Raw genomic sequence first — 25,665 nt, 5'->3', positions numbered from 1 at the left:
ACAGCAGATTCACTTTACCACAGCGGCAGCAGAGGGGTGGTCGTACGGGTGAGTCGGTTTGTTGCTGCTGTTTGCTTAACCGGCCCCCTCCCCCAAATAGAAATTCAACCACCACCCTCCTTAAAGTAGCTTACAGTGAAACAAACATTCGTCGCCCTCGTCTCTCAGACATATTGGGGGGGGTAGTTCCTGCTCTTGGTTACGGTGTGTCCGTATCAGTTTCATATACAGTTCATAGTAGCACAACAATAACTACTGCTCCTCAATGACTGACTGTTGGTACGATGGGCTTTTGCTGTCGTCACTGCTGTCGACGAATGTGGATGTGACGTTAAAAAGGCCCATCGATGTTGCAAACATCCAAAATAGCGATAAACCAAGCAAATCCGTAATCTTAGCCTGCACATTCATGGATACTTGTACGTATTCGGTATTTGTGTCCATGTAGATGTAGACTTGAAGTCCCAAACAGCCCAAAACACCATTCGGACAGATAGACAATCTGACCAATATGCCGGCATGTGCCGGCAGGTTAATTTACAATGTGAAATAGCCGTTTGCCGGGTCTTTGTAATTAAAAGGAAACCTCTACTTTAATTACAAGAAATTACAAAGACCCGGCAATAATGTTTATTAAATTAAATCTGTTGACCAAAAATACAAACGTTTCATACAAGCCGCAAAATATGGTGTTGCATGTCTCTCTTAAGCTCAACAAAATTTTAAGATACAGTGATATCTCATATAAGATAACTTGCAGCTTGACACAAGCGACTACCCACAAAATCCAAGTGTTTATAAATCGCTGACCACAACACCGCCAACGTAGCGCAGAGATTAGCATGTCCGCTTATGACACTGAACGCCTGGGTTCGAATCCTGGCGAGACCATCAAAAAAATGTTCAGCAGTGGTTTTTCCTCCTTATGCTGGCAACATTTGTTAGGTACTACGGCATGTAAAGCTTTTCTCCAACGAGATGCCGCACTGCGGCACGCCGTTCGGACTCGGCTATAAAAAGGAGGCCCCTTAATATTGAGCTTAAACTTGAATCGGACTGCACTCATTGATATATGAGAAGTTTGCCCCTGTTCCTTAGTGAAATGTAAATGGACAAAATTTGCATTCTCTGTTCGCGATATATTTCGACGATTACTTTTTATAGATAAAAGATTTTAGCAAAAACTTGCTAATTTAATTCAGTAGGACATTCCCTCGTTACTTTTGGTACAATTTTAGTAAAATTCTTATCTTATCATTGATAGTTTAGTAGTATTTCATAAAAGTAATCGCGAAATACATGGGTTTTCAACCGTGAAAAATGAACATAGTACCAGCGATTAGGCTGCAACTGAAAAGCAAAGATGGGCAGCCTGAGAAACACATGGATCCGTTGTATTAAAAGCGAGTTGTAATCAACCAATACATATATCGTAGAATCAAGCCGTATTTTTATGCAACAATAAAGTTAGATGGAACGCTAAACATTTTATTGGTTAAGATTAAGATATTGCCCAATGTAAGGGCCAAAAACAAGTTTTTGTTAAAATACGCCTATTATTGTTAATGTGCAATTTTGATGTAAGCGACACATCGCGGTCACCACGAAATGTAAACAAACCTTGAATGGTGCTTACATTAAAACTGTTCATGTTTTCTCTATCGATATCCATCAAAAAACGAAAAGCGAGAAAATAACGTTTACATCATTTTTGCGTGAGGGGCTCCATATCAATATTCGAGGTGTTACTGGATTAATATACCCCCCATTTTATGGTGACATTCTTTTTGCCAAAGGCACGTTGTGTCCAAAGATGGAGTATATCTTGATATGACCGATTCATTAAATTTATTTTGTTCATAAACGGCTCACCAAATTAATCTGGCAGCCCTGATTTGCATACTTGTTGAACATCGAAATGACAGATGCACCACTTGCGCTATGGTACTCCTTTGCAAACACTGGCAACATTAAAAATTTCTCTATATGTGGTATATGTATGCCATATTGCCAAAATAAACGCCATGACATTCAAATATGTCGAAAAACAGTACACTATTTAGCAAAAGGCGGTATATACACCAATCTTTTTATTTCAATTTGTTTACGTGTTTTCCATGAAGCTCCATGAAGTTGAGACCAAAAAAGTGGGTATTTTACAAAAACAAAATCCTACTCTAGTTGGGATGTAAAGCACCATGATCCATTTGGCATCGTCCGCTGATGATTTTTCTTGGTCGAAATGAAATCGCGATACGGATAGCCAGTCAAATGCTTCTAGTAACAACACACTTTTGCCGACTTTTAATTGTTTTTTTCTATGCTATTCTTTGAATAGAAAACATTAAACAATGGTCTAAAGCCGGACAATATCCTGCAATGCAATCTCAATAAGATTTTAAGACAAAAAAAAACGAAAGCGCAAACAGACAAAAAAATAGCAAAATACCGACCTTAGTGAAAACACCTAAAACACGCAAACAGACAAAAAAATAGCAAAATACCGACCTTAGTGAAAACACCTTATCTATACTAACAAAAATTGATCTTATGCAGACTTTTGTTATACTGTGCAACAAAGGTCACAGGGCTTTTCGTTAGGCATGGATGCAGGGAGTATTTCATAACATTTCAGAGAAATGTTATAAAATCCGGCATAAGAACAGAAGTAAACATTTATTTACTAGTCACCAAGCTAGTCTTAGGCAAGCCTTTATTATCGATATCTGCACCAAGTAGGTACACATTTGAAATTTATATATTCGTCTGTACAAATTAACAGTTACTTGCTGCATTCGCTCATTTTGTCGAATTGAGTTTCAAAACGAGTAGAACAAAATTTCCAAACTGTGCGAACATTACTTGGGGAATTTATTAATCAGCATTTTCCATTTCTAATGCGTATTTGCCCTTCACACCCACACTGTGTTGCGGTGCATTTGATAGAAATCTATGTTGTGCAGTGGCCTGCACCTGGTGACGGATTCGTCCCAGGGGGTGGTTTTTGTTTTGGAGAGGACTTTATTCCGATACAATATGGCGACCGATACACACATAATATTGCAAATCATAACTAGTTTCAGCATTCGATAGTTTTCATGTTTTATGGCGACTCTTCTGTATGACGTCTGTGAATGTGTAATCGTTCAAAGCAAACGTACACATACACCCACAACAATTTAAAGCTTAGGACACCCATGTTTGATATAAAATTAAGAGATATTTAGGTACATATATCCTTTAAAAGAATAAATCCATCCCTAGTCCATGTAGGTGGATACAAAGCCACAATCGTCAAGTCGTGTAAATCACATTCATCCCATGCATGGGCAATTATTGATTTATGCCTGCCAGAACACTCTCAAGATTTTGTTCGGCTATTTGTTTTAGGTTTCTATTCACTTGGGTTGACAATCATATCATCGGGAGATAAACGAAATTGCGTTTTGTGCACATGGATCATTTTCTTCAATTTATTTTCTGCTCTGCTCTCACTTGGAGTTGGGCGCATTTTGCAATTAATACATTTTTTATTTTATTTTTTTAATCACAACAATAACAAGTTACACACATACACATTCACACAGGACACTTTGTACGCGGAAGTGACAGCTATGGTTCAATATTAAAGCCCAACTGCAGTACTAAACTTTTGGGTGCGTGCCACATTGGCAATGTATACGGCGAAGACAATAAACCTGTTTACGCTCGTAAATAGTCACCCTTAGAGTTGGTTAGAACATGTTCGTACACTTCTCTTGCGACCATGGCTGAAGGGTTGCACTGCGCAAGCACAAACTCATCAAATGGGGTAGTTTTTTTTTTGGAAATGGCCAACTGTAATAAATATGAATGTAATGGCAACGCAGGATTTGTGAGCTTTAGTAGTACTGGAACTTGGCAGCATTCCTCCGTTTTGGAGGTTATTAGTCAAAGCAACGAAAAATCCAGGGAATTCCAGAAACTTCGTATCGACAAAATTCGCCAATAAATTGTGAGTTCGGTCTAAATGGTGACTTAATAATTTTTAGAAACTCGTACATTTATGTATAAGAAAGCCCACAGCAACTTAATGGGAGATAACGTTCTTCAACTGATAAACTTGTTACTATTTGGTACATTCTTTACGAATTTAGCTAAGGCTCTGAAATTTTTCACACTACTACATTAGTAACAATCCCAAAATGAGTATCTTACAAATAAGAACAAATTTTTAACAAACTGCTAAGGTTTATCACAATCGACTCGAAATTTGATAAATAGAGGTTTTCCTTAATTTTTTTTATTAAAGCATCATAATATCGTCGCTTATAAAAAAAAAACTTACCTTTAGTAGTACAATTTGGCAGCCTCTCCACGAAAGTGGCTATAACAGATAGATACTCAAGAACATTTCAAATTGGATGATCATGAGTTTCCGAAATTAAAAAAAAAATAGAAAAAACTTTACAAAATGGTTTATCTTGGAAGAATAATAAAATTGGACACGCATGATAAGCAACTTTAAAGAATAACATAGAACGAAATAAAAACGTTTTAAGGTCGGCTGGACCAAATCTTAAGCGCCACGAAATAACTCCCCAAAACTGAAAATTAAATTAATCCCCAAAATTGGGGAGTTATTTCATAAAGAAATAACTGAGGACAAATTATATTAGGTCTTTCATATACCCTGCTCGAAATTCGTAAGACTCCGCAATCACGTTGATCACGATATCTATCACTTTCTGATCTATGCCTATGATAGATCATTTTTTGATCTATCACGTACAGCAGCTCACTTTGATTTAAAATCCCGATTCCTTCCCTTTAAAGTCTTTTTCTCTCGTAAATGTTTTGGTTAATTTTAATTCATCATTTGCACTTATCGTTATCAATTTCAAAGTAGTGAACTTAGTGAAAGAAATTAATTTGGGGAAGTATGCAAAAAAATTCAATTCAACATTGCGTGCGAGAAATATTTATAAGTACAAATGATGAAATAAAATACAACAAAACCTTTACAATAGAAAAGAATTTAAATTGAAGAAATCGCGCGCGCAATTTTAAAACATTTTTTGTTTTTTTTTTTAATCATCATTTGCTCTTATAAACATTTCAATACCTCCTTCTTCTTCTTTTATTTTAATGTATCCTTCATCACATGCTCTTATAAACATTTTATAATCTATAAGTAATATATAATAACAACTTTAAAATAACAATAATTAAATATAGAATGTCGAAAAGTTTTGGGGAGCTTTTTTCCCTTCCCTTCCCTTCCCTTCCCTTCCCTTCCCTTCCCTTCCCTGTGTACTCAATTGTAATTTATTATTATTGTTCCCAATATGGTCATACTTTATACATAATTTCAATGAAAAAATTAAAAAAAGTTTTCTTTTTTATTTAAATGTATTAATTGAAAATGTGGGAAAAGTACATAGTTGAGATTAACTTTGAAATTCATAGTACTTACTAATCGATTGATGTCCGGTCTTTCTTTCTAAGAATTGCGCACTCTAGAGGCTCAAGAAGTCAAGACCCAAGATCGGTTTATATGGCAGCTATATCAAAACATGGACCGATATAGCCCATTTACAATACCAACCGACCTACACTAATAAGAAGTATTTGTGCAAAATTTCAAGCGGCTAGCTTTACTCCTTCTTAAGTTAGCGTGCTTTCGACAGCCAGACGGACGGACATGGCTAGATCGACATAGAATGTCGCGACGATCAAGAATATATATACTTTATGGGGTCGACGAATATTTCGAGTAGTTACAAACAGAATGACGAAATTAGTATACTCCCTATGGTGGAGGATATAAAATCGCATGTTTTGTTAATGAATTTTCAAATATATTAGAGATATATCAAATTAAAGCCCAATATGGACCGTGGTCAACCACATCTGTTAGAAGTCATAAAAAATATAACATCCAAAATTTCAGGCAAATCGAGAAATCGTTACATGCAGCAACCTTCAGTATAGTAGCATGTTTACCGATCAGACAGTGAACTGTCATGAAGGACACAATGACTGTTCTAGCCAACGACTGACTGGGGCGCTCACAACACGCACTTTGTGACAATCTGTCGTTTGTTGCTCTTCAAGCCTGATCATGAAGACTTAGCTTACGTGTCGCTAGAAGCTTATTTACATATTCAAGTTCCACTGCTATTTGTACGTAGTGCCCAGTATCGCAAGCTCGTCTGCTCTACAATTCCCCGGGTTTTATCTGTGGCCCGGAACGGTGCAGAATTGAATTTTGAAGTGTTCAGCCATCTCGTTGAGAGATCTGTGGCAGATAAGGGCGGTTCTTGAATTGAGAGATTTAACTGCTGTCTGAGCAGATATTTATACCAATCGCCGTTACGAAATTAAATTTTAGCCCTTCCTAGTAAAAAAACACTACAGTAACCTTTGAAAATAACAACCTGAAAGTCATTTAAGGGTGTAGAAAAGAACACCGGCCCAGACAGAAGTTTTTAATTTTAAACGATTTGAAATATATTCACGATGTTGGGTTATTACTTGTTATTATTATCTCGCAATTACCATTGTTAACCATTGTTTTGACGAGACATTTGAAAATTTTTAATTTAATTAAAAGTTGCCTTTGTTTTTAATACCTGAAAACACTTTTTTGCTTTTATATGTTTTATCTTGAAATGTTGTAAAGAAATTTAAAAGGCATGAACTACGTAACTAGTCTTATTGGTAGCAGAGATCTTCCAACAATCATTGTGGTGGTGTTGATGTTGGTTATTACCGTACCGTATTACCAATCGTCCGCATAAACACGACCTGTGGCACATAACACACATCCAATAGTATCGTAAGGAATGCTCCATCACGCTAATGTGTCAACCATGAAATGCGCGCGCGCAACATCTCCAAGCCACTCATGGAGACAGCCTGAAAGCAAAAGTCTGCCTGTGCGCTTATTACGCAACGATCAATAATGGCGAGACCAAGATGTGAAAAACAACTTATATTTCACTTATAAGGATATTCCCTCTTTAACAACTTGTTTGAAAGTGATTTTTCTTCCTATAAAACACATGTGTTTCTTCATACAGTGTGTACGAACGCATGAGCTGTCCACATCTACTTAAGGCCTTCAAACTCTAGTTGAAACTTAAGAATGGATTAGTCTGGGGAAGCAGGAAAGGAATTTCACCATTTGGTATGGCAGCCATGCAATAACTTCTCCACAATCAGATGTCGCACAGCGGCATGCCGTTTGGACTCGGCTATAAAAAGGAGGCCCCTAATCATATGTCAGAAGTTTGCGCCTGTTCCTTAAGGGAAGGTTCATGGCCAAATTTGAAAATGTTTGTGCCTTCCCATTTATTACATACATTTCACTAATCGCAGAACTTAGTCGACTTAAGTTCTATTATACCAGCATCAACTTTTATAGTGGTGCTGAAAATTTAAATTCTACAACACTAAAATAAATACAATTGCATTCAGAGAAATTTGTTAACAACAGAAAGTCTGACGAAAGTGTGACATCAGCAATTATTTGCTAAAACAGCAAATATTTTTCGCACTTTTCAAACGGTAAAAAGTTAAAAAAAAACTCAAACATTTTTGTTTGTTTCTCTTTCGAGACGAGCTTTATAATCGGAGATTTTCTTTGCAAATGGAAAAGGAACCAACCACTATGGGACGCGTTTCGTCTTTGGTTAGAAGACTTTTCAACCATATTAGGTGTGATGGCTTCAAGGGCCGTGCGTTGGTATGTTGTATTTGAATCGTATTAATTGCGAAAACGCCTCTATGATACAATTACCACATTAACCACGCTCGATAACCCTGTATATTAGCTGTAATTTTTCCCCATGCATGTGTTTTTGTGTAATGACAGACTTTTTTCTGCGACAATTACACTACTTCCGTGGTATACACGATTCTGTGCATCTGTTGGAAGTTGTATTGATTGTTCCAACGCTAGATTACGGCAACGGCTCTCGCTGTTGCTCCGTGTGTCCAGGTTCGAATCCCGGTCGGGCTATCAAAAATCTTATACATATATCCAGAAATATATAACTCCATCTTACCTTTAAATTTTGCAAGCATATAACGTACAATGTTTTCAAACTTCAATTTACAAATGTTTGAACGAATTTAAGTAACAGCGTACAAAATAAATACTTCTATTTAACGCCTACAATTGGCAAACAGAGTTTGCCGGTATCAGCAGACTAATTTTTATGGGTGTGGAATACACGGATATAAAGGGTGATTTTTTTGAGGTTAGGATTTTCATGCATTAGTATTTGACAGATCACGTGGGATTTCAGACATGGTGTTAAAGAGAAAGATGCTCAGTATGCTTTGACATTTCATCATGAATAGACTTACTAACGAGCAACGCTTGCAAATCATTGAATTTTATTACCAAAATCAGTGTTCGGTTCGAAATGTGTTCATTCACCGTAACGTTGCGTCCAACAGCATCTTTGAAAAAATACGGTCCAATGATTCCACCAGCGTACAAACCACACCAAACAGTGCATTTTTCGGGATGCATGGGCAGTTCTTGAACGGCTTCTGGTTGCTCTTCACTCCAAATGCGGCAATTTTGCTTATTTACGTAGCCATTCAACCAGAAATGAGCCTCATCGCTGAACGGTGAATGAACACATTTCGAACCGAACACTGATTTTGGTAATAAAATTCAATGATTTGCAAGCGTTGCTCGTTAGTAAGTCTATTCATGATGAAATGTCAAAGCATACTGAGCATCTTTCTCTTTGACACCATGTCTGAAATCCCACGTGATCTGTCAAATACTAATGCATGAAAATCCTAACCTCAAAAAAATCACCCTTTATTACATATTTCGCGAAACATCTGGCTGATGATAGGAATCCTGACTGGTCATTCAACGTCAGGTTTTTGAAGTCGTGCTGGACTACAGCAGGTTGTACAAGCAGAAGTTTCCTCCAGCCAGAGTGGCTTCTTGTCATTCAGGAGTTCTGTAATGGCCTGAATTGACTGACTGGACGTTTGATCCGGTGCGAATTTCTTCCGTACGTAAAATTCATTTTTAGAACGGACATACATCGGAAATTGACCAATCTAAAAAATTTCGAGCAAATACGTTGCTAACGACTAGTTTATGATAATGATATTAGAATGCATAGAAAAATGTGGTTCCAGTTTGGGTCCTTTTAACTGTTATAAAGGTTTTTAATGGAAACCCCATATACATTTATCTTAAAAAGGACTCAAATGGAAGGCAAATACGAGTGAATATATATTTATATTGTTTTTTTTCTTTTCTTGGTATTTTACTTGCCTGTTTAGCTATTCACAGCTTATTAGATAATTTATGAAGCACTAAAAACATTTGTTTTAAAAAAAATGTAAATAATTTCATTACTTCCATGATTTATATTCGGCACAAACACCTTTTACCTTCACTTTCTGCCGTAGACTACACTGCGCAGACGCACCATCACAAGTGGTGCCTCTGGTGGGAAAACCCTGCCACAGCGACCACCCCCATCCGTTTGCCTCCAAGATTCGCAAAAACAAAGAAGAAATAATAACTCATGTCGCTTCGCTGCTAATATTACAAAATTGCCAGAGCCAAGGGGCACAGTTTGACAAGGCAATCTCGTCTAATGTGAAGCAATCAATTAAGTAAAAGTCCATAACACAGCCAAAATAAAAACAATAACGCTGGGCCACCCACCCAAGAAATGCCAGCTGCTGCTCATGCCTGCTGCTTAGCAAGTTGAAAATAACCCAAGGAAGGATAAAAACCAAGGAAAGGCACTTGCGACGAGTCCGTTTTACTGCCACAGACATAACCTGACGTGCAGACGTTGATCTTACATCAACATCCGATCAAATTGAAAGTGACACCCCCACCTGACATCCAGGCAACAGACAGACAACGGCAACAAGCCACAAAATAAACTGGCATCAGTTGCACGTTCGTTACCTTGGGTCGTCCATATCGTTGGTTTTATTTCAGTTTTGATTCCGTTTTAATTAATACTCGACGTGAACGACCGACCAAGCGAAGGCGAATAGTCTCTGCTGCATGGCAACATCCATTCCCGGTCGTGTGTCTAACACACAAACAAAGACAAATGCAAATGATCTATCTATCGAATAAAATGCATTTGCTACAAGGAACAGTGTACCGGCGTTGGAATAACATTCCTTTCGATTTCAGCTTCCATATGGGTAAGCACCGCCAGTGTCCTATCCTGCTCTGGTCGATTGCTATTTGATTTTCGTCGTCTGCAGTCAGCACGAAGTCGTTGTCTTTGAAAATGGAAAGTTCATTTGGGATCTAGCTTTCCTGTGACCATCCAAACAAAAGCCATTGATCTCACAAAGGCAACCGTAAATCCGTGGTGGAAAGTCAAAGAAGCAGTTGTGCCACTTTGGGCAAATATTGCCAAACAACAACCATCATCCACCACCACCAGCACCAGCACGACTGCCCAAGACTGGGACACACACAATGGAATGTCTAATTCAAATTCACTTGAAATCCGTAGCAGAGATCGAGATACTGTCAGCAACCTTGAATGGATGATAAATAAGGATCAACGATCGCAAGACAAGGGTCAGTCAAAAGGTTAAACTAAATGCGGTAATTGACAAGTTCACGTCATGGCTAATGAATGATCTCTGCCACCAAGCCTTGCTAGCCGGGTATATTCGTCTATTGAATGACTGTTAGGCCAAATAAGCCAATACAAATTAAATCAATCTCTACAGTCCAATTAGTGTTCATTTTATACGAAAGTGCCCCTCATGATTTGTATTTCTGCTCCCATCCAGGCTAGCCCACAAAATTTTAACTTTATACGATGACTTGAGCAAGGCTGATTGATTAGACTCTTCAGCCATAATTACGGCATTGTACCTAGGGATTGATCCAACTCAGGTCTTATTGTACAACTTCAAACATCTATCTGTTTCATACCAAGGGAGCATCAAATATTACGGCATGGACCGGTAAATTATAAATTCTCCTCCAAATTTCAGTTTTCCAAACACGAATTTAGGTTCATTCAGTAATGCCTCGATTTAAGTCGTCTCGGTGTATGTCGTTTGGGTTTACGTCGCCTGAATAATGTTTCTACTAATTTCGATTTACGTCGTCTTAGTAGATTCAAAGCAAAACCCGATCGTTGTGCTTTTTTATACCCACCACCGAAGGATGGGGGTATATTCATTTTGTCATTCCGTTTGCAACACATCAAAATATCCATTTCCAACCCTATAAAGTATATATATTCTTGATCAACGTAAAAATCTAAGACGATCTAGACATGTCCGTCCGTCTGTCTGTTAAAATCACGCTACAGTCTTCAAAAATATAGATTTTGAGTTGAAACTTTGCACAGATTCTTCTTTTGTCCATAAACAGGACAAAATAAGTTCGAAGATGGGCTATATCGGACTATATCTTGATATAGCTCCCATATAGACCGATCCGCCGATTTAGGGCCTTAGGCCCATAAAATCCACATTTATTATTCGATTTCGCTGAAATTTGGGTCAGTGAGTTGTGTTAGGCCTTTCGACACCCTTCGTCAATTTGACCCTGATCGGTCCAGATTTGGTTATAGCTGCCATATAGGCAGATCCTCCGCTTTAGGGTCTTGGGCCCATAAAAGCCACATTTATTATCCGATTTTGCTGAAATTTGGGACAGTGAGTTATCTTAAGCCCTTCGACATGTTTCTTCAATTGGCCCTGATAGGATCAGATTTGGATATAGCTGCCATATAGACCGATCTCTCGATTTAAGGTTTTGGGCCCATAAAAGGCGCATTTATTGTCCGATGTCGCCGAAATTTGGGACAGTAAGTTATGTTTAGCCCCTCGATATACTACTACAATATGGCACAGATCGTTGCTGATTTGGATATAGCTGCTATATAGACCGATCTCTCGGTTTAAGGTTTTTGACCCATAAAAGGCGCATTTATTGTCCGATTTCGCCGAAATTTGAGACAGAGAGTTAAGTTAAGCCAGGTTTGCATGTACCTGTCATATAGACCGATATCTCAATTTAAAATCTTGGCCCCAAAAAAAGGCGCATTTATAATCCGATTTAACCGAAATTTGACACAGTGACTAATGTTAGGCTTTTCGACATCCATGTTGTATATGTTTCAGATCGGTTAATTTTTAGATATAGCTACTAAAAAGACCAATATTTTGTTATAACAATTGAACAATGACTTGTACTTATTGGTATTTGGTCCAAATCGGAACATATTTCGATATAACTGCTATGGGACATAAGGTGTGCAATTTTCACCGTATTTTGATGAAAAGGAGTTTACATTTATACCCGAGGTGGTGGGTATCCAAAGCTCGGCCCGGCCGAACTTAACGCCTTTGTAGTTGTTTTGGCTGTTCTTGTTACTTGTATTGGTAATAGGCGAATCCCAATTTTGATTGTTGTATCTGTTAGTTAGTTTGTTTGGTGAATTTGTGTTAGACACATGACTTCGTAAAATTTCGCGATAATTACAAAAAACAACAGACTGTCAAACCGTACATTTTATCAGAGCCACAGTAGTGGCGTAGGGTACTGTTTATATTTTAACTTATAAATGCCACATAAATGCGACAAATTCTAAGCATAGACCTAAAATCCTCAATTTATCGTTAGCCGATAGCCATGATATTTCGTATTTTGCTTGGTAAGGTGAGCATAAAGTTCAGATTTTACAGTGAAACTCCATATAAAAAAATAGTGAAAAAATCTCTTCATTTCCAATCATTATTTTAATTAGTCGAATTGCTTTTATCATGCATGTTATCGAAAACTATCAATGGCAACTTTGCACTGAAATTATTGCAAAACATCTGACTTGCACTGGATTGGAATAAAATAAAACTCAGCCAATATCTGCAATATAGATATTTGCTGAATTCATTGGGGTGCCCACGTCGATTTTCCAAAACAAAAAAAAGGACCTCAACTTCATGTTCCAGGAGAAAAACACCTGTATAGAAATTCGAAAGAAGAAAAAAGAAAATAGAAAAATCGGTTAAGTTTTGGAAATAGCTCCCATATATATGTATCGATCGATTTCCACTTAAATGGCCGTAGAAGCTACAATTAAATGGCCGTAGTAACTACAATTTTCAACCGATCTGGCATGGATTGTTTTGATACTTATCTTAGCATATCTGCAAGATTTCATCAAAATCGGTTCAGATTCAGATATAGCTCCCATATATATGTAACGCCCAATTAGCTTTAGTAACTACAATTTTCAACCGATCTATACAAAATTTGGCATGGATTGTTTTGTTACTGATCTTAATATATCTGCAAGAATTCATCAAAATCAGTTCAGACTCAAATATAGCTCCCATATAAATGTATCGCCCGATTTGCACTTTAATAGCTGTAGTAACTACAATTTTCAACCGATCTGCAAAAAATTTGCCAAGCATTGTTGTGTTACTGATCTCAACATATCTGCATTTTATCAATATCGGTTCATATTTAGATATAGCTCCCATTTATATGTATCGCCCGATTCTCACTTAAATGGCAATCGATCACAAAATTTGGCATGGATTGTTTTGTTACTGATTTTAACATATATGCACGATTTCATCAAAATCGATTAGGTTTTGGATATAGCTCCTATATGTAAGTATCGACCGATTTCCACTTAAATGTTACTAAGTTCTATGAACAAAATAGTAGTGACATGTCGCTGTACCAGAATAAATTTCGCACAATTTTAATTGCAAATGTAATTATATGCTCACGAAATGCGCCGAATTAGCTCTGCTTCAATACTGTTGTCTTTGTTGTGTGTTGTTGTTTAACTTTTCTTTGTGTTCTGACAAAGAAAAGAGTCCGTCGGATTTCGCAATAATTTAATAGGCATTTTCGGTGCGAATGAAGTCAGTACTAGGCTTAATAGGCAAAAAACTTGAAATGAAAACTACATTTTTTGGCCAAACGAACACAAAATTTCGAGTGCGACAAGTCGATTGGACAATATTTTGGACAATACTTTGGACAATCGAAATCACCATTAGTCTTTATATTGGTTGAAATAATTTTAAACTCTCTTCAAATTTCAAGCCGGTACGAAGACTTGAAATGCTAACGTATACCCAAGTTATGCGGCGTTGCCAATTGCTAAGAAAAAGTTTTATCCGAGCGTAGTGTGAGTAACAGAAATCTACGGCGAAGAAGATATACAAAGCATAGTAAATCACACCGCATCCAGAATCATAGAATGATGTCCTGTAGTGGCCATCCCACCTATGGGAGTAGTGGTCATCCCAACAGTCGACACAACTACAGTAATCACGAAAATCAAACAATAGACGCTCAAAATTTGTATATTGGCATTTATCGAATATTAAAATCAATTATTTCTATATAAGGGCAGGTATTCTTTTCTGCTTTCGTAATAGCCTCTGTAATTTGTAATTGTTTCACGAGTGAAATTTGACAGCAATCAAATGTTTTTTTATACCAAAACACGTTTCTTTATCTGCACTTATTGTTATCTTTATTTTATATAATTTTTCTCAAATCAATAAGGAAATACGTTCCATTGAAACTAATGAAAAAAAATCTAAAATGATGCCGGCAATAGTTTCAAGTGTTGCCACTGTAATAGTTTTTTGCCTATTTCCTTACTATAAACAGAGTATTACTTTTCCTGCCGATTTTCAGCTAACGTTCCGCCGACGTTTTTTATATGGAGTTTGACAGCATTCCGCTCGTAGCACTGAACAGACTATTCAGTTATAGTCTACAAATTTGGCACATAAATTTTTTTTGCATAGAGACGAAGCCTATTGAAATGGGATAAAATCGGTTCAGATTTGGATATAGGTTCCATATTTATGTTCGTCCTATTTGGACTAATATTGCAATAATGTGCTCATTTTATAAACGAATCTCTCGAAATTTAGCAGGAAAGATTTTCTTATCACTCTTAGTATTACATAGAAATCGCTTCAAATATAGATATATTGGGTTGCTCAGAAAGTAATTGCGGATTTTTTAAAAGAAAGTAAATGCATTTTTAATAAAACTTAGAAAGAACTTTAATCAAATATACTTTTTTTACACTTTTTTTCTAAAGCAAGCTAAAAGTAATAGCTGATAACTGACAGAAGAAAGAATGCACTTACAGAGTCACAAGCTGTGAAAAAATTTGTCAACGCCAACTATATGAAAAATCCGCAATTACTTTTTGGCAACCCAATAGCTGCCATATATGTATTTCGGCCCATTTTCACTTCTAGAGCCACTGCAAGAACATTTATTGACGAATCTTACTAAAATATTACACATTGCTTTTTTCGACGACTACCCCAATATCTAAGGTTTTAGGTCGAAATCGTTACAGATTTAGATGTAGCTTCCATATATTGGGTTGCCCAAAAAGTAATTGCGGATTTTTAAAAAAAAATTAAATTACAGAGTCACAAGCTGTGAAAAAATTTGTCAACGCCGACTATACGAAAAATCCGCAATTACTTTTTGCAACCCAATATATGATCGCCAGATTTCCGGTGATTTGCAATAATGTTGTCATTTGTCAACCGTAGTTATTCGGTTTGAACATATTTGCTCGAAATTTGATACGGATTGTTTTTTAACCCTTATGAAAACATCCGCCGAGGTTAATCAAAATTGGTTCAGAATTAGATATAGCTCTCACTTTGTTCTTATAGGGTAGGTGTAGGGTTTTATGCAGTCGGCACCGCCCGACTTTTGCCCTTCCTTACTGGTTATTACTAGTTTTTATATGGAGTTTGACAGCGTCTCAACTTTTCTCCCGATTTCGATGAAGGTTAGTTAGATCCATAAATAGATATATTTCTCATGTGAATCGATCACCCGATATGACATATTGAGCATGTCCAGCTATGACGCTGAACGAGAACATTATATTTTTAGATATGACATCTTCCAGTATTCATCGAACTATAATAGCCCCCTTCATTGTGTACACATGGCACGTCCAAAGTACCGCCAAGCATTCATTTTTAGGCAGAACAAGCGGAGGCCAATATTTGCAATGTCTCAAACCAGTTCGTATGAATACATTTCAAATATGAACAATGAGTTGGCGCAAAGGCCTACATGCATACATAACTATGTACGCTGAAAGAAAAATGTTTGTAGTCAATTGTAGTCGAAGAAAGTGGGGAAGTAAGCCTCTGTTGTTGCCTTTATTCTATTTGCCATTTTTATATAATGTACACATATTAAAAAAATTAACGCCAAACGGTATTAACAATGGCGGCCACCATAGCGCAGAGGTTAGCATGTCCGCCTATGACGCTGAACACTAGGTTTTGAATCCTGACGAGAACATCAGAAAACAATTTTCAGCAGTGGTTATCCCCTCCTATTGCTGGCGACATTTGTGAGAAACTTAGCCATTTGAAAAAATCGTACGGCGACCATGTAAAAACTTCTCCTTGAAGAGGTTCCGTACTGCGGCACGCCGTTCGAACTCGCCTATAGAAAGGAGACCTTTTATCATTGAGATTCAACTTGAATCGGACAGCACTCATGTGAAATGTGAGATATTTGCCCCCCTTCCCTAATGGAATGTTGATGGGCAAATTTGCAATTTGCTATACCAAACGTTCTTTTTTCGATACCAAATTGTATTGATAATGCAACAACCCCTTATTTGATACCATAAGGGGTTGCTGCATTATCAATACAAAACTATACCACCTAATATGGATAAAATATAAAACGAATAGTACCGTTTGGCATTACATTTAGTACCAAACAAAAATGGCATCAAAAATGTTTTCCAATAATGTGAATAAAATAATTATAGCAGGTATAAGCAAAGTGGTTCCGGCTTATTCCGTGTAACACCTTCCAACTACAAGGTAATAAAAATTATCGGAGTTTTCAGCGAGAAGGAACTGCCTTCATGTTATTAAAAAATAAGGGCTGCCTTAATGTTATTAAAAATAATTAAAACCAAAAATAGCAAGTAAATGTATTAAAAATTATAAACTGATTGATTAAGATTGATACGATCGAGCACTAACAAAGACATAGTTTTACGCCGGTATTCACAAAACATAATACAGGTTTAAAGTAGATTTACACTGGTATTCACAAAACTTAATGTAGATTTGAAATATGTTAATTTGACCGATAAAAATGTCAAATAAATCTATTTGAAGGCTTCATTTAGTTTTGTGAATAAGGCCGTTACTTGATAGAATTCCTTTATACAGGATGCGACAGAGAAACTTACTTATTTGAAAGGTCAATAAAAACAAAAGTAAATCAGTTATTGATTTCATTTTTCTTTTATTTGAGAATACAATTTCCCATTTTTTTCATGCAGCCTCGAAAATGACATCGGGTCAATGGCGACCCACATTGCGCACACACTGATTTAGTTGAATTTTGAAGTTCGGAAGAACGCACCACTGACTGCTTCACTCTTTTGATATTTTCCAGAGTTCTGGTGGTCTGTTGGCGCGGACCCTCCCCCTTACCTTAATTTTCAAAAACGCCAGATCTCGGAGATGGGTGGTGCAATTTAAGCGAAATTTTGTGTGCCGTCTTATAGTAACCTAAAAACAAAAATTTAAATCCCACCCCAAAACCTACCAAATATATATTAAGACCAATCACGACAATATGGGACTCAAATGAAAGGTATTTAGGAACTGATACCCAATAGTCGAACTAAGTGTTAGGGGACCACCCCAACCACCAAAACACCCCTAAATCGGACATACTTACCGACCATAGCAGTATGGGACCAAGTTTCTGGGGGTCCTCTCCCAAACCAACCCCCAAATAGGACTTTTTTACTGACCATGGCAATGTGGGGCTCAAATAAAAGGTGAGTGCAGAATACGAATCTGAGATCCAAATGTGGAACCAAGTGTTTAGGGGACGCCTCTCTCCCAAAATAACCACCAAAGAGGACATATTTACGATCATAGCAATCTGAAATCAATATTCGGGAAAAAATGCCTATGGGACCACACCACACCCGTTACACCACCCAAATAGGACGTATATGCTGACAATTGCAATATGGGGCTCAAATAACAGGTATTTTAGAGAAGAACCCGAATGTGATACATATTTTTAGGGCCAAGTCACTGAGTAGCCGCCCCATACTACAAAACATCCCCCAAACCGGTCATGTTTTTCGACTATTGAAATATGGGGCTCAAATGAAAGGTATTTGGGAGTAGACCACTATCGTCCCACTCTCACAACAACACACAAATAGGATGTATTTGCTCACCATGACGATATTGATAGTTTTTAGGGTCCAGACCCCGAACCAGACAATGCTGAATTTTGCAATAAGGGGTTTAAACGAAAGGTGTTTGAGATTAGAAAACGAATTTGACCACCCCACTCGCCAAAACACCCCTCAATCGGTCATATTTACAGACCATGCCAATGTTGGGCTCAAATGAAAGGTATTGGGGAGTAGAGCACGAAATTGATACCCGCTGGGGGTCTACCCCATTCCCAAAGCACTCTAGCACTAAAGATATTTGGGAGTATCTGATATCCAAATGTGGGACCATGTATTTGGGGCACACCTCCCAAAGAGTACAAATTTACCGACCATGGCAATATGTGACTCAAATGAAAGGAATTTAAGATTTAAAAACTTTTTTGATAACCAATTTTGGGGCCAAGTATTTGGAGGACGCCTCATTTCATAAACTAAACAAATGGCAATATAGGGTTTAAATAAATGGCATTTGAAGTAGAGCACGATGTTTATATTTTTTCAGGGCTAAGTGTCTGGGTGAGTACCTAACCCCGAAAACACTAATTGGTTTAAATGTCTTTGATGAATGTTATACTGAAAGCGCCTTACAAATTTTTGATCTGAGCTCTCACATCAAACATTTGTAAGGCCTTTTCGGGCATTGCCTTTCTGACCTAATACTTCGCCCAAAGTTCGAATTTTCCAAATCTTAGACCATGATCCAAAAACTGCGATTGAGGTTTCGTGGGGGTTAAAATATCAAATTGGGGCTAAAGACCACCACATTTCAGTGGGTAACAATTGTGGATCCTAGATGCTCGTCATTTCGATTTTTTTTATTCCCTGCACCACGACTGAAGTGCAGTAATTTCTTTGTAAATGCAAAAATTAATTATTATACTATATTTGTAAAATATGTCTTTACGTTAAATTAAAAAAAAATGTCGGAAAATCTCATCCATGTACACAGAGAGTCATAAAAATTTATATAAACTGTAACACTTTAGTCGTAAAGCCGAGATCAGGAAAACGTTATATTTTATCGTCCAGAAAAGGACGCGCTATTTTGGCCATAGGGTCCCAAATTCTACAAATTTCCGCAGTTAAGTTCACGTTATATGTGTACAAATGCACCAATAAAAAATTTAATTTCCCAATTAAATTAAATTTCCCAATTAATTGTGTACCACATTAAAGACTTGTAATTTCAAAAGCGACACAAAGATTTTTGTTTGGAGTTGGCTACAAAAAACTTGGGGTTGTCGACACCATTTTTAGAAAACGTTGAGCTTAGCGATGGTTCAAAATAGAACATTTTTGAGTCGGATGGACAAATAAAATGTGGGAAATATTGGGTTGCCCAAAAAGTTATTGCGGATTTTTCATATAGTCGACGTTGACAAATTTTTTCACAGCTTGTCACTCTGTAATTGCTTTCTTTCTTCTGTCAGTTATCAGCTGTAACTTTTAGCTTGCTTTAGAAAAAAAGTGTAAAAAAGTATATTTGATTAAAATTCATTCTAAGTTTTATTAAAAGCATTTACTTTCTTTTAAAAAGTCCGCAATTACTTTTTGGGCAACCCAATATTAGGCTTTGAAAGAAATAAATATTATTTCATAGTTAAACCAGCTCCCATACTAACCACTTAGAGTCTTTGCCACGTATTTCTTAACAGATTTTCTCAAAATTTGCCACAATATCTTTTATGATTTTTAATATATTTTCCGATTTTGGTCGAGATCGGTCGAGATAAAGATTTGGCTACCTTTTCTTTCGTTCAATTCTGACAAATACTGCAATATGTTGATCATTTGTAAGACGATCCTCACAAAATTTGGGAAGAGAGTTTCTCTTTTGACGATGGAGATCACTGGTGAATTTCATATAAATCGATTCAGATTTAGATACAGCTTCTATATATATATGTATCGCACGATTTTCACTTCTAGAACATTTGCGAGCGTAATTATTGAACCGAAATGGACATTTTTGTCCAACGCTTTCTTCTGCGACTATCACAACATTAGTCGATTACGACTGTTTTGACTTTCATTTTGTTTGATAAGTATGGATATTCGTCGGAATCGGTTCAGATTTAGATATAACTCCTATATAAATATTAGTCCTATTTTAACTTACACACAGGAAGGAATGGGTACGGGTCTACTAGAACACACTGGGCCAAATTTCATCGAACTCGGGTAATAAATGGATCTTTTACGGCCTCAATATTCTATATCAGGAGATCGAGTGGTCGGTCTAGGGGCAGCTATATCCAAATATAGTCCGATCAGAACCGCACTTCACAGAAATGAATAGGGGTCTACCAGAACTCACTGTACCAAATTTCATCGAAATCGGATGAAAAATGACCAATTTATTGCCTCAACTAAAATTCGATTTTATGAGATCAGAAGATCAGGTTTATATACAAAGAATACGAAATCATCAAACATTTTTTTAAATTTTTTTATACCAGCAAAATTATAAATACCAAGCTTTTCGGTATTAATGGGCAAATGCTAGGGTATATACCCAATTTACCAGGTAATTACCTTTTGGGTTTTTACCCAACGCCCACCTCTAGCCATTAGCGATTACAATTTTTTATAACAAAATTTGATATATTTTTATCAATTTCACAGATACAGAAGGATTTTGAGAAATTTTCGATTTAATCAATCCGCAAAGCTGTATAAAATTTTTTTATGAGTGTACTTATTTACAATGGGTATTTTAATTGCTTACAAGAAAAGCAATAAAGACTTCAACCCCTCATACGGGACGACAATAGTTTTCGATAATACCATGTCCACCTGAAGACCACACCAAGCTGTGATCTCTGATACGACATACTTACGAATAAACAAAATAAATAAGTTTAGGTCATTTTCCAAATAGACGGGAATGTGCATAATATAAAATTTACTAATAAAGCTCTACGATTCTAACCTGTTTTCGACCATTGATCATAGTCTAGCTGTTGGAAAAGTATATTCCAATCGAATTGCAGTTCGTTGTAAGAAGCCATCACGTTGTAACGATCCGACAAAAATTGCTCCAAATAGCATAAATCAAGCTCTCGTCATGTTGTGCTCTTGAAGCTGGCGCTAGATGTGGCGGGTGGTAAGAAGTGGTTTGACGCAATCTCACTGGTTGTCCGGTTGTTCACAATGTGTATTTGCTATTACTGTTCTGTTGTACATTTAACATTTGCGACGGACATAGGCATTGACTAATTATTGAATTTTAATTTTCATATTCTTGCATTTCCTTTGTTTTGCTTTACGAATTCAATGCAATCAATGTCAATTTGGGGATTAACGGTGTCGACCAGGTTTGTGGTTGTAATATCTGTTGTTTTTTCGCTACGGATTTGTTGTTGTTCCTGTTCCTCACGCCTGCGTAGGAACCAACATTTTTGTACCGATGATACTTTTTGTTTTGATTAATTAACTAACACGCTTCGGAAACCTCACTATAATCTTTCACTTTAAAAACAAAATCGCTGTGTAGGAATCTCAAACAAATATCAAATAAAATTTTTTGATTTCCGATCACTAATCTCTTGTTGCGTTCGAGTATTGTTCACTTGTGCTGCTGACATAAGCTCTACACAAATTTGAATTATGAGAGGAGAGAACAAACCATGTCGAGAATTTTTGTTTGGACGTGTATTATGACTGTTTTTGTAGAATTGCGCATGTATGTACGTATGTAGCAGCACCTCTTGAAGTGCAAAAGATTACAACAGCTCTTTACCGTTGTTTAACATATTCTTGTTTTTGAGTATAAAAAAGCAAACAGGTAAAATTTTGTTCAAAAAACTAAATTTTTTCAAAATAAATGCCGTAAAAATGAACGCAGTGGAACATTTTAATAAATTCTGAAAATTGCCAGGGTACAATGAAAAAAATTTGGCAATTAACCTATAAAGTATTTTATACCCACCACCGATGGATGGAGATAGATTAATTTTCCGACTCAATATAGATATACACCCATAGAAAACTTGATACCAAATGTGATGCTTATTTCAGTACCATACGGTATCGATAGTAAAGCAAAACCGTATGGTGTCAAAGCAATAAATAGCGCATGATATATACCAAATATAAAATGACAAGTACCGTTTGGTACTAGGCTCACGTGTTTCTAAGGCTGGTACCAAATTTGTTGTTGATACCAAACTGTTATTGGTTTTAGTACCAAACCGTTATTGTTTTAATAGCAATCTCGTTACCACTTGAATATTCCAACGCCTTATGAACCATAATAAAGAACCATTGAAACTAATTTTTTGTTTCTTTTTCAAGACGAGATCAACGATCGGAGATTTTTTTGCAAATGAAAAAGGAAAGCCCGAGATAGCAACACACACCAACCACTAAGAGAAGCGTTTCGTCTTTGGTTAGAAGACTATTCAACCATATTAGGTGTGATGGCTTCAAGGGCTCTGCATTGATATGTCGTATTTGAATCGTATTAATTGCGAAAACGCCTCTATGATACAATTCCCACATTAACCACGCTCGACAACCCTGTCTATTAGCTGTACTTTTTCCCAATGCATGTGTTTTAGTGTAATGACAGTCTTCTTTTCGGTAACAATTACACTACTTCCTTGGTACATATGATGCTCTGCATCTGTTGAAGTTGTATTGATGGCTTCAAACGCTAGACAACGGCAACGGCTCTCACCATTCGAACCGTGTGCCCAGGTTCAAATTCCAGCCGGGCTCGGCCGAATTTTTTCATTTTTTTCCCTGTTAGGGCAAAGTTCATTAAATTTTAGTTTTGCAATGCGGATTTAAAAAGGTGGTCTCACTCAAACAGCCGGCCAGGTTTAACGGTATAACATGTCAGAATTTTGTTTGCATTCTCTTTCTTGTTATCTTCTTTCTCCCATATTCTCGGCTCATGTACAAATATTATAAATAAATGAAGAAATTTCTGAAAAAAGAGAATTTTGAGATTACTGTGAATGAACAATAAAAGGGATTAGACTAGTTAATGCTTAACTTAATTTTAAAAAAATAGTTTAATTTTGTTGTGAGCTTCTTTATGTTAATTTATTGCGTGTTTTTTAACGTTTCCCCATTTTCTTTTGATGGAGGAGTTATTCTAAAGACCGGGTCGATTCATTAAAAACACACCCAGAAAACTAAAATATTAACATTCAATATATTATTAATTTACAGGTAGTGGCAGTTGCCCAAAAAATATTGAGTGCACTAGCTGTCAAAATCAGTGTTTAGTCATTTGAGTATGATTTGAATTAGTAACATACTCTAATTTTGAGTTTGTTACTAGCATGACGTAATTACCAGGTGGAGTACCGTCAACAGCTGAGTAAAATTTTTCTCGCAAAATGCACTATCTGCCAACGAGTTTTGGTTGTGTGTATGAGAATCATAATACACACAAACAACGAAAAATAACGCGAACTAGAAACATACTCAAAATCAAAGTTGCACTAATCACTGATTTTGGCAGATAGTGCACTCAATATTTTGTTGTTGGGTAACTGCCACTACCTGTAAGTAAATATATCTTGGGTATACTAATTTCGTCGTTCTGTTTCTAACTCCTCGAAATATTCGTCTCAGACCCTATAAAGTATATATATTCTTGATCGTCTTGACATTTTATGTCGATCTAGCCATGTCCGTCCGTCCGTCTGTCTGTCGAAAGCACGCTAACTTTCGAAGGAGTAAAGCTACCCGCTTTCAATTTTGCACAAATACTTCTGATAGGTGTAGGTCAGTTGGGATTGTAAATGGACCATATTGGTCCATGTTTTGATATAGCTGCCATATAAACCGATCTTGGATCTTGACTTCTTGAGCCACTACAGGGGGCAATTTTTATCCGAATTGGCTGACATTTTGCGAGAGGAGTTTTTTAACAATTTTCAACAGCTGTGCTAAGAATGGTTGAAATCAGTCCATAACCTGATATAGTTGTCATATAAACCGATCTTGAATCTTGACTTCATGAACCACTTCTTATCCGATTTGGCTGAAATTTTGCATGAGGTGGTTTTTTATGATTTCCAACAACTGTGCCAAGTACGGATGAAATTGATGCATAACATGTAATATAGCTGTCATATAAACCGATCTGGGGTCTTGCCTTCTTGAGCCTTTAGAGGGCGCAAATGCTATCCGATTTCGCTAAAATTTTGCACGACGTGTTTCGTTATGACTTTCAACAAATGTGCAATGTATGGTTCTAATCCATAACCTGATACACAATTATTATCTGATTTGGGTGAACTTTTGTACAACGGCTTCTCCCCAACCACAAGATGGTGTCGTCGTTGTTGGGCTTATGACTTTACCTTCTTAAATCTACATAGCTCAGTACTCAGTACAATTTTTTCTCCCGAAGTGCACTATCTGTCAACAAGTTTTGATTGTGAGTGTGTGCATTATAGTTACGAACCAAAGCAAAATATTTTCATTTACAGGTAGTGGCAGTTGCCCAACAACAAAATATTAAGTCCACTAACTGTCAAAATCAGTGATTAGTGCTACTCTGATTTTGAGTATGGTGTCGGTAGCGCCATTTTTCGTAGTATGTGTGTTACGACTCTCAACTATAACACACACAACCAAAACTCGTTGACAGATAGTGTATTTCGCAAGGAAAAATAGCAAATATGTAAAAACGGGGTTGCTTGTGACCTAGTTCGGGAGCAATTAATTGAATCGAAATCCGTATTGGCGCAGCGACATTTCACTGGTATTTTGCTCAAAGAATTCATTACCACTTCTACGGAATGTGTTCGCATTTTAGCCTTGTACTGACTTCATTCACAGCAAAAATATTAAATTAAATTATTGTGAAATCCGACGGACTCTTTTCTATATCAGAACAAGTCAAACAACAACAAAAACAACAGTATTGAAGCAGAGTTGATTCGGCCCATTTCGTGAGCATTTAATTACATTCTCAATTGAAATTGTGCGATATTTATCCTGATGCAGCGAGATGTCGCTACTATTTTGCTCCAAGGCGAATTTAAAAAGGTGGTCTCACACGAACAGCTATTAACAACAGGCCAGGTTTGACGGTATTAAGATGATAGATTTTTGTTTGCATTCTCTTTGTTATTATCCTCTTTCTCGCATATTCTCCGCTCATGCACTCACACGTATACAACACGCACATAAATTTGTTTGCATATGTTGGCAAAACGACGATCAGCTTGATGGCGGATTGCATCATATGAATTGTGGTTGTTGTACAAATGGGATCACCTTTAATTGTTTAGCTGTTTTGATTTTGTTGTAAATCTTAATGTCAAAGGCTTGATAACACAGCTGTTATTTTTATCTAAAATCATAAAAATATGTCCTATTGATCCGATATTCGACACATAAGCAACAAAACGGTGTTATA

At 36.7% G+C, this 25,665-nt stretch overlaps 1 protein-coding gene across 4 annotated transcripts in view; it reads right to left on the bottom strand.

Moving 5' to 3' along the window:
• Window positions 1–21,849, bottom strand: part of LOC106082428 (cerebellar degeneration-related protein 2-like) — a 101,941-nt gene extending 80,092 nt beyond the window's left edge. Inside the window, exon 1 of one of the 4 annotated variants that reach the window (XM_013244926.2) lies at window positions 21,211–21,849. In XM_013244926.2, coding sequence (XP_013100380.1) covers window positions 21,211–21,289 — 79 coding nt within the window. In that variant the 5' untranslated portion in view covers window positions 21,290–21,849. Of the gene's footprint in view, window positions 1–3,495; window positions 3,519–3,571; window positions 3,678–21,210 lie in introns of those variants that run through there. The other 3 variants (XM_013244928.2, XM_013244930.2, XM_013244932.2) reach the window with 3 other exon arrangements.
• Window positions 21,850–25,665: the final 3,816 nt, after the last annotated feature.

The sequence above is a fragment of the Stomoxys calcitrans genome, chromosome 4, assembly GCF_963082655.1.
Source record: "Stomoxys calcitrans chromosome 4, idStoCalc2.1, whole genome shotgun sequence".
NCBI classification, from domain to species: domain Eukaryota; kingdom Metazoa; phylum Arthropoda; class Insecta; order Diptera; family Muscidae; genus Stomoxys; species Stomoxys calcitrans.
Note: the sequence above shows the minus strand (reverse complement) of the source record. Positions and strands in the feature narration are given on the sequence as shown.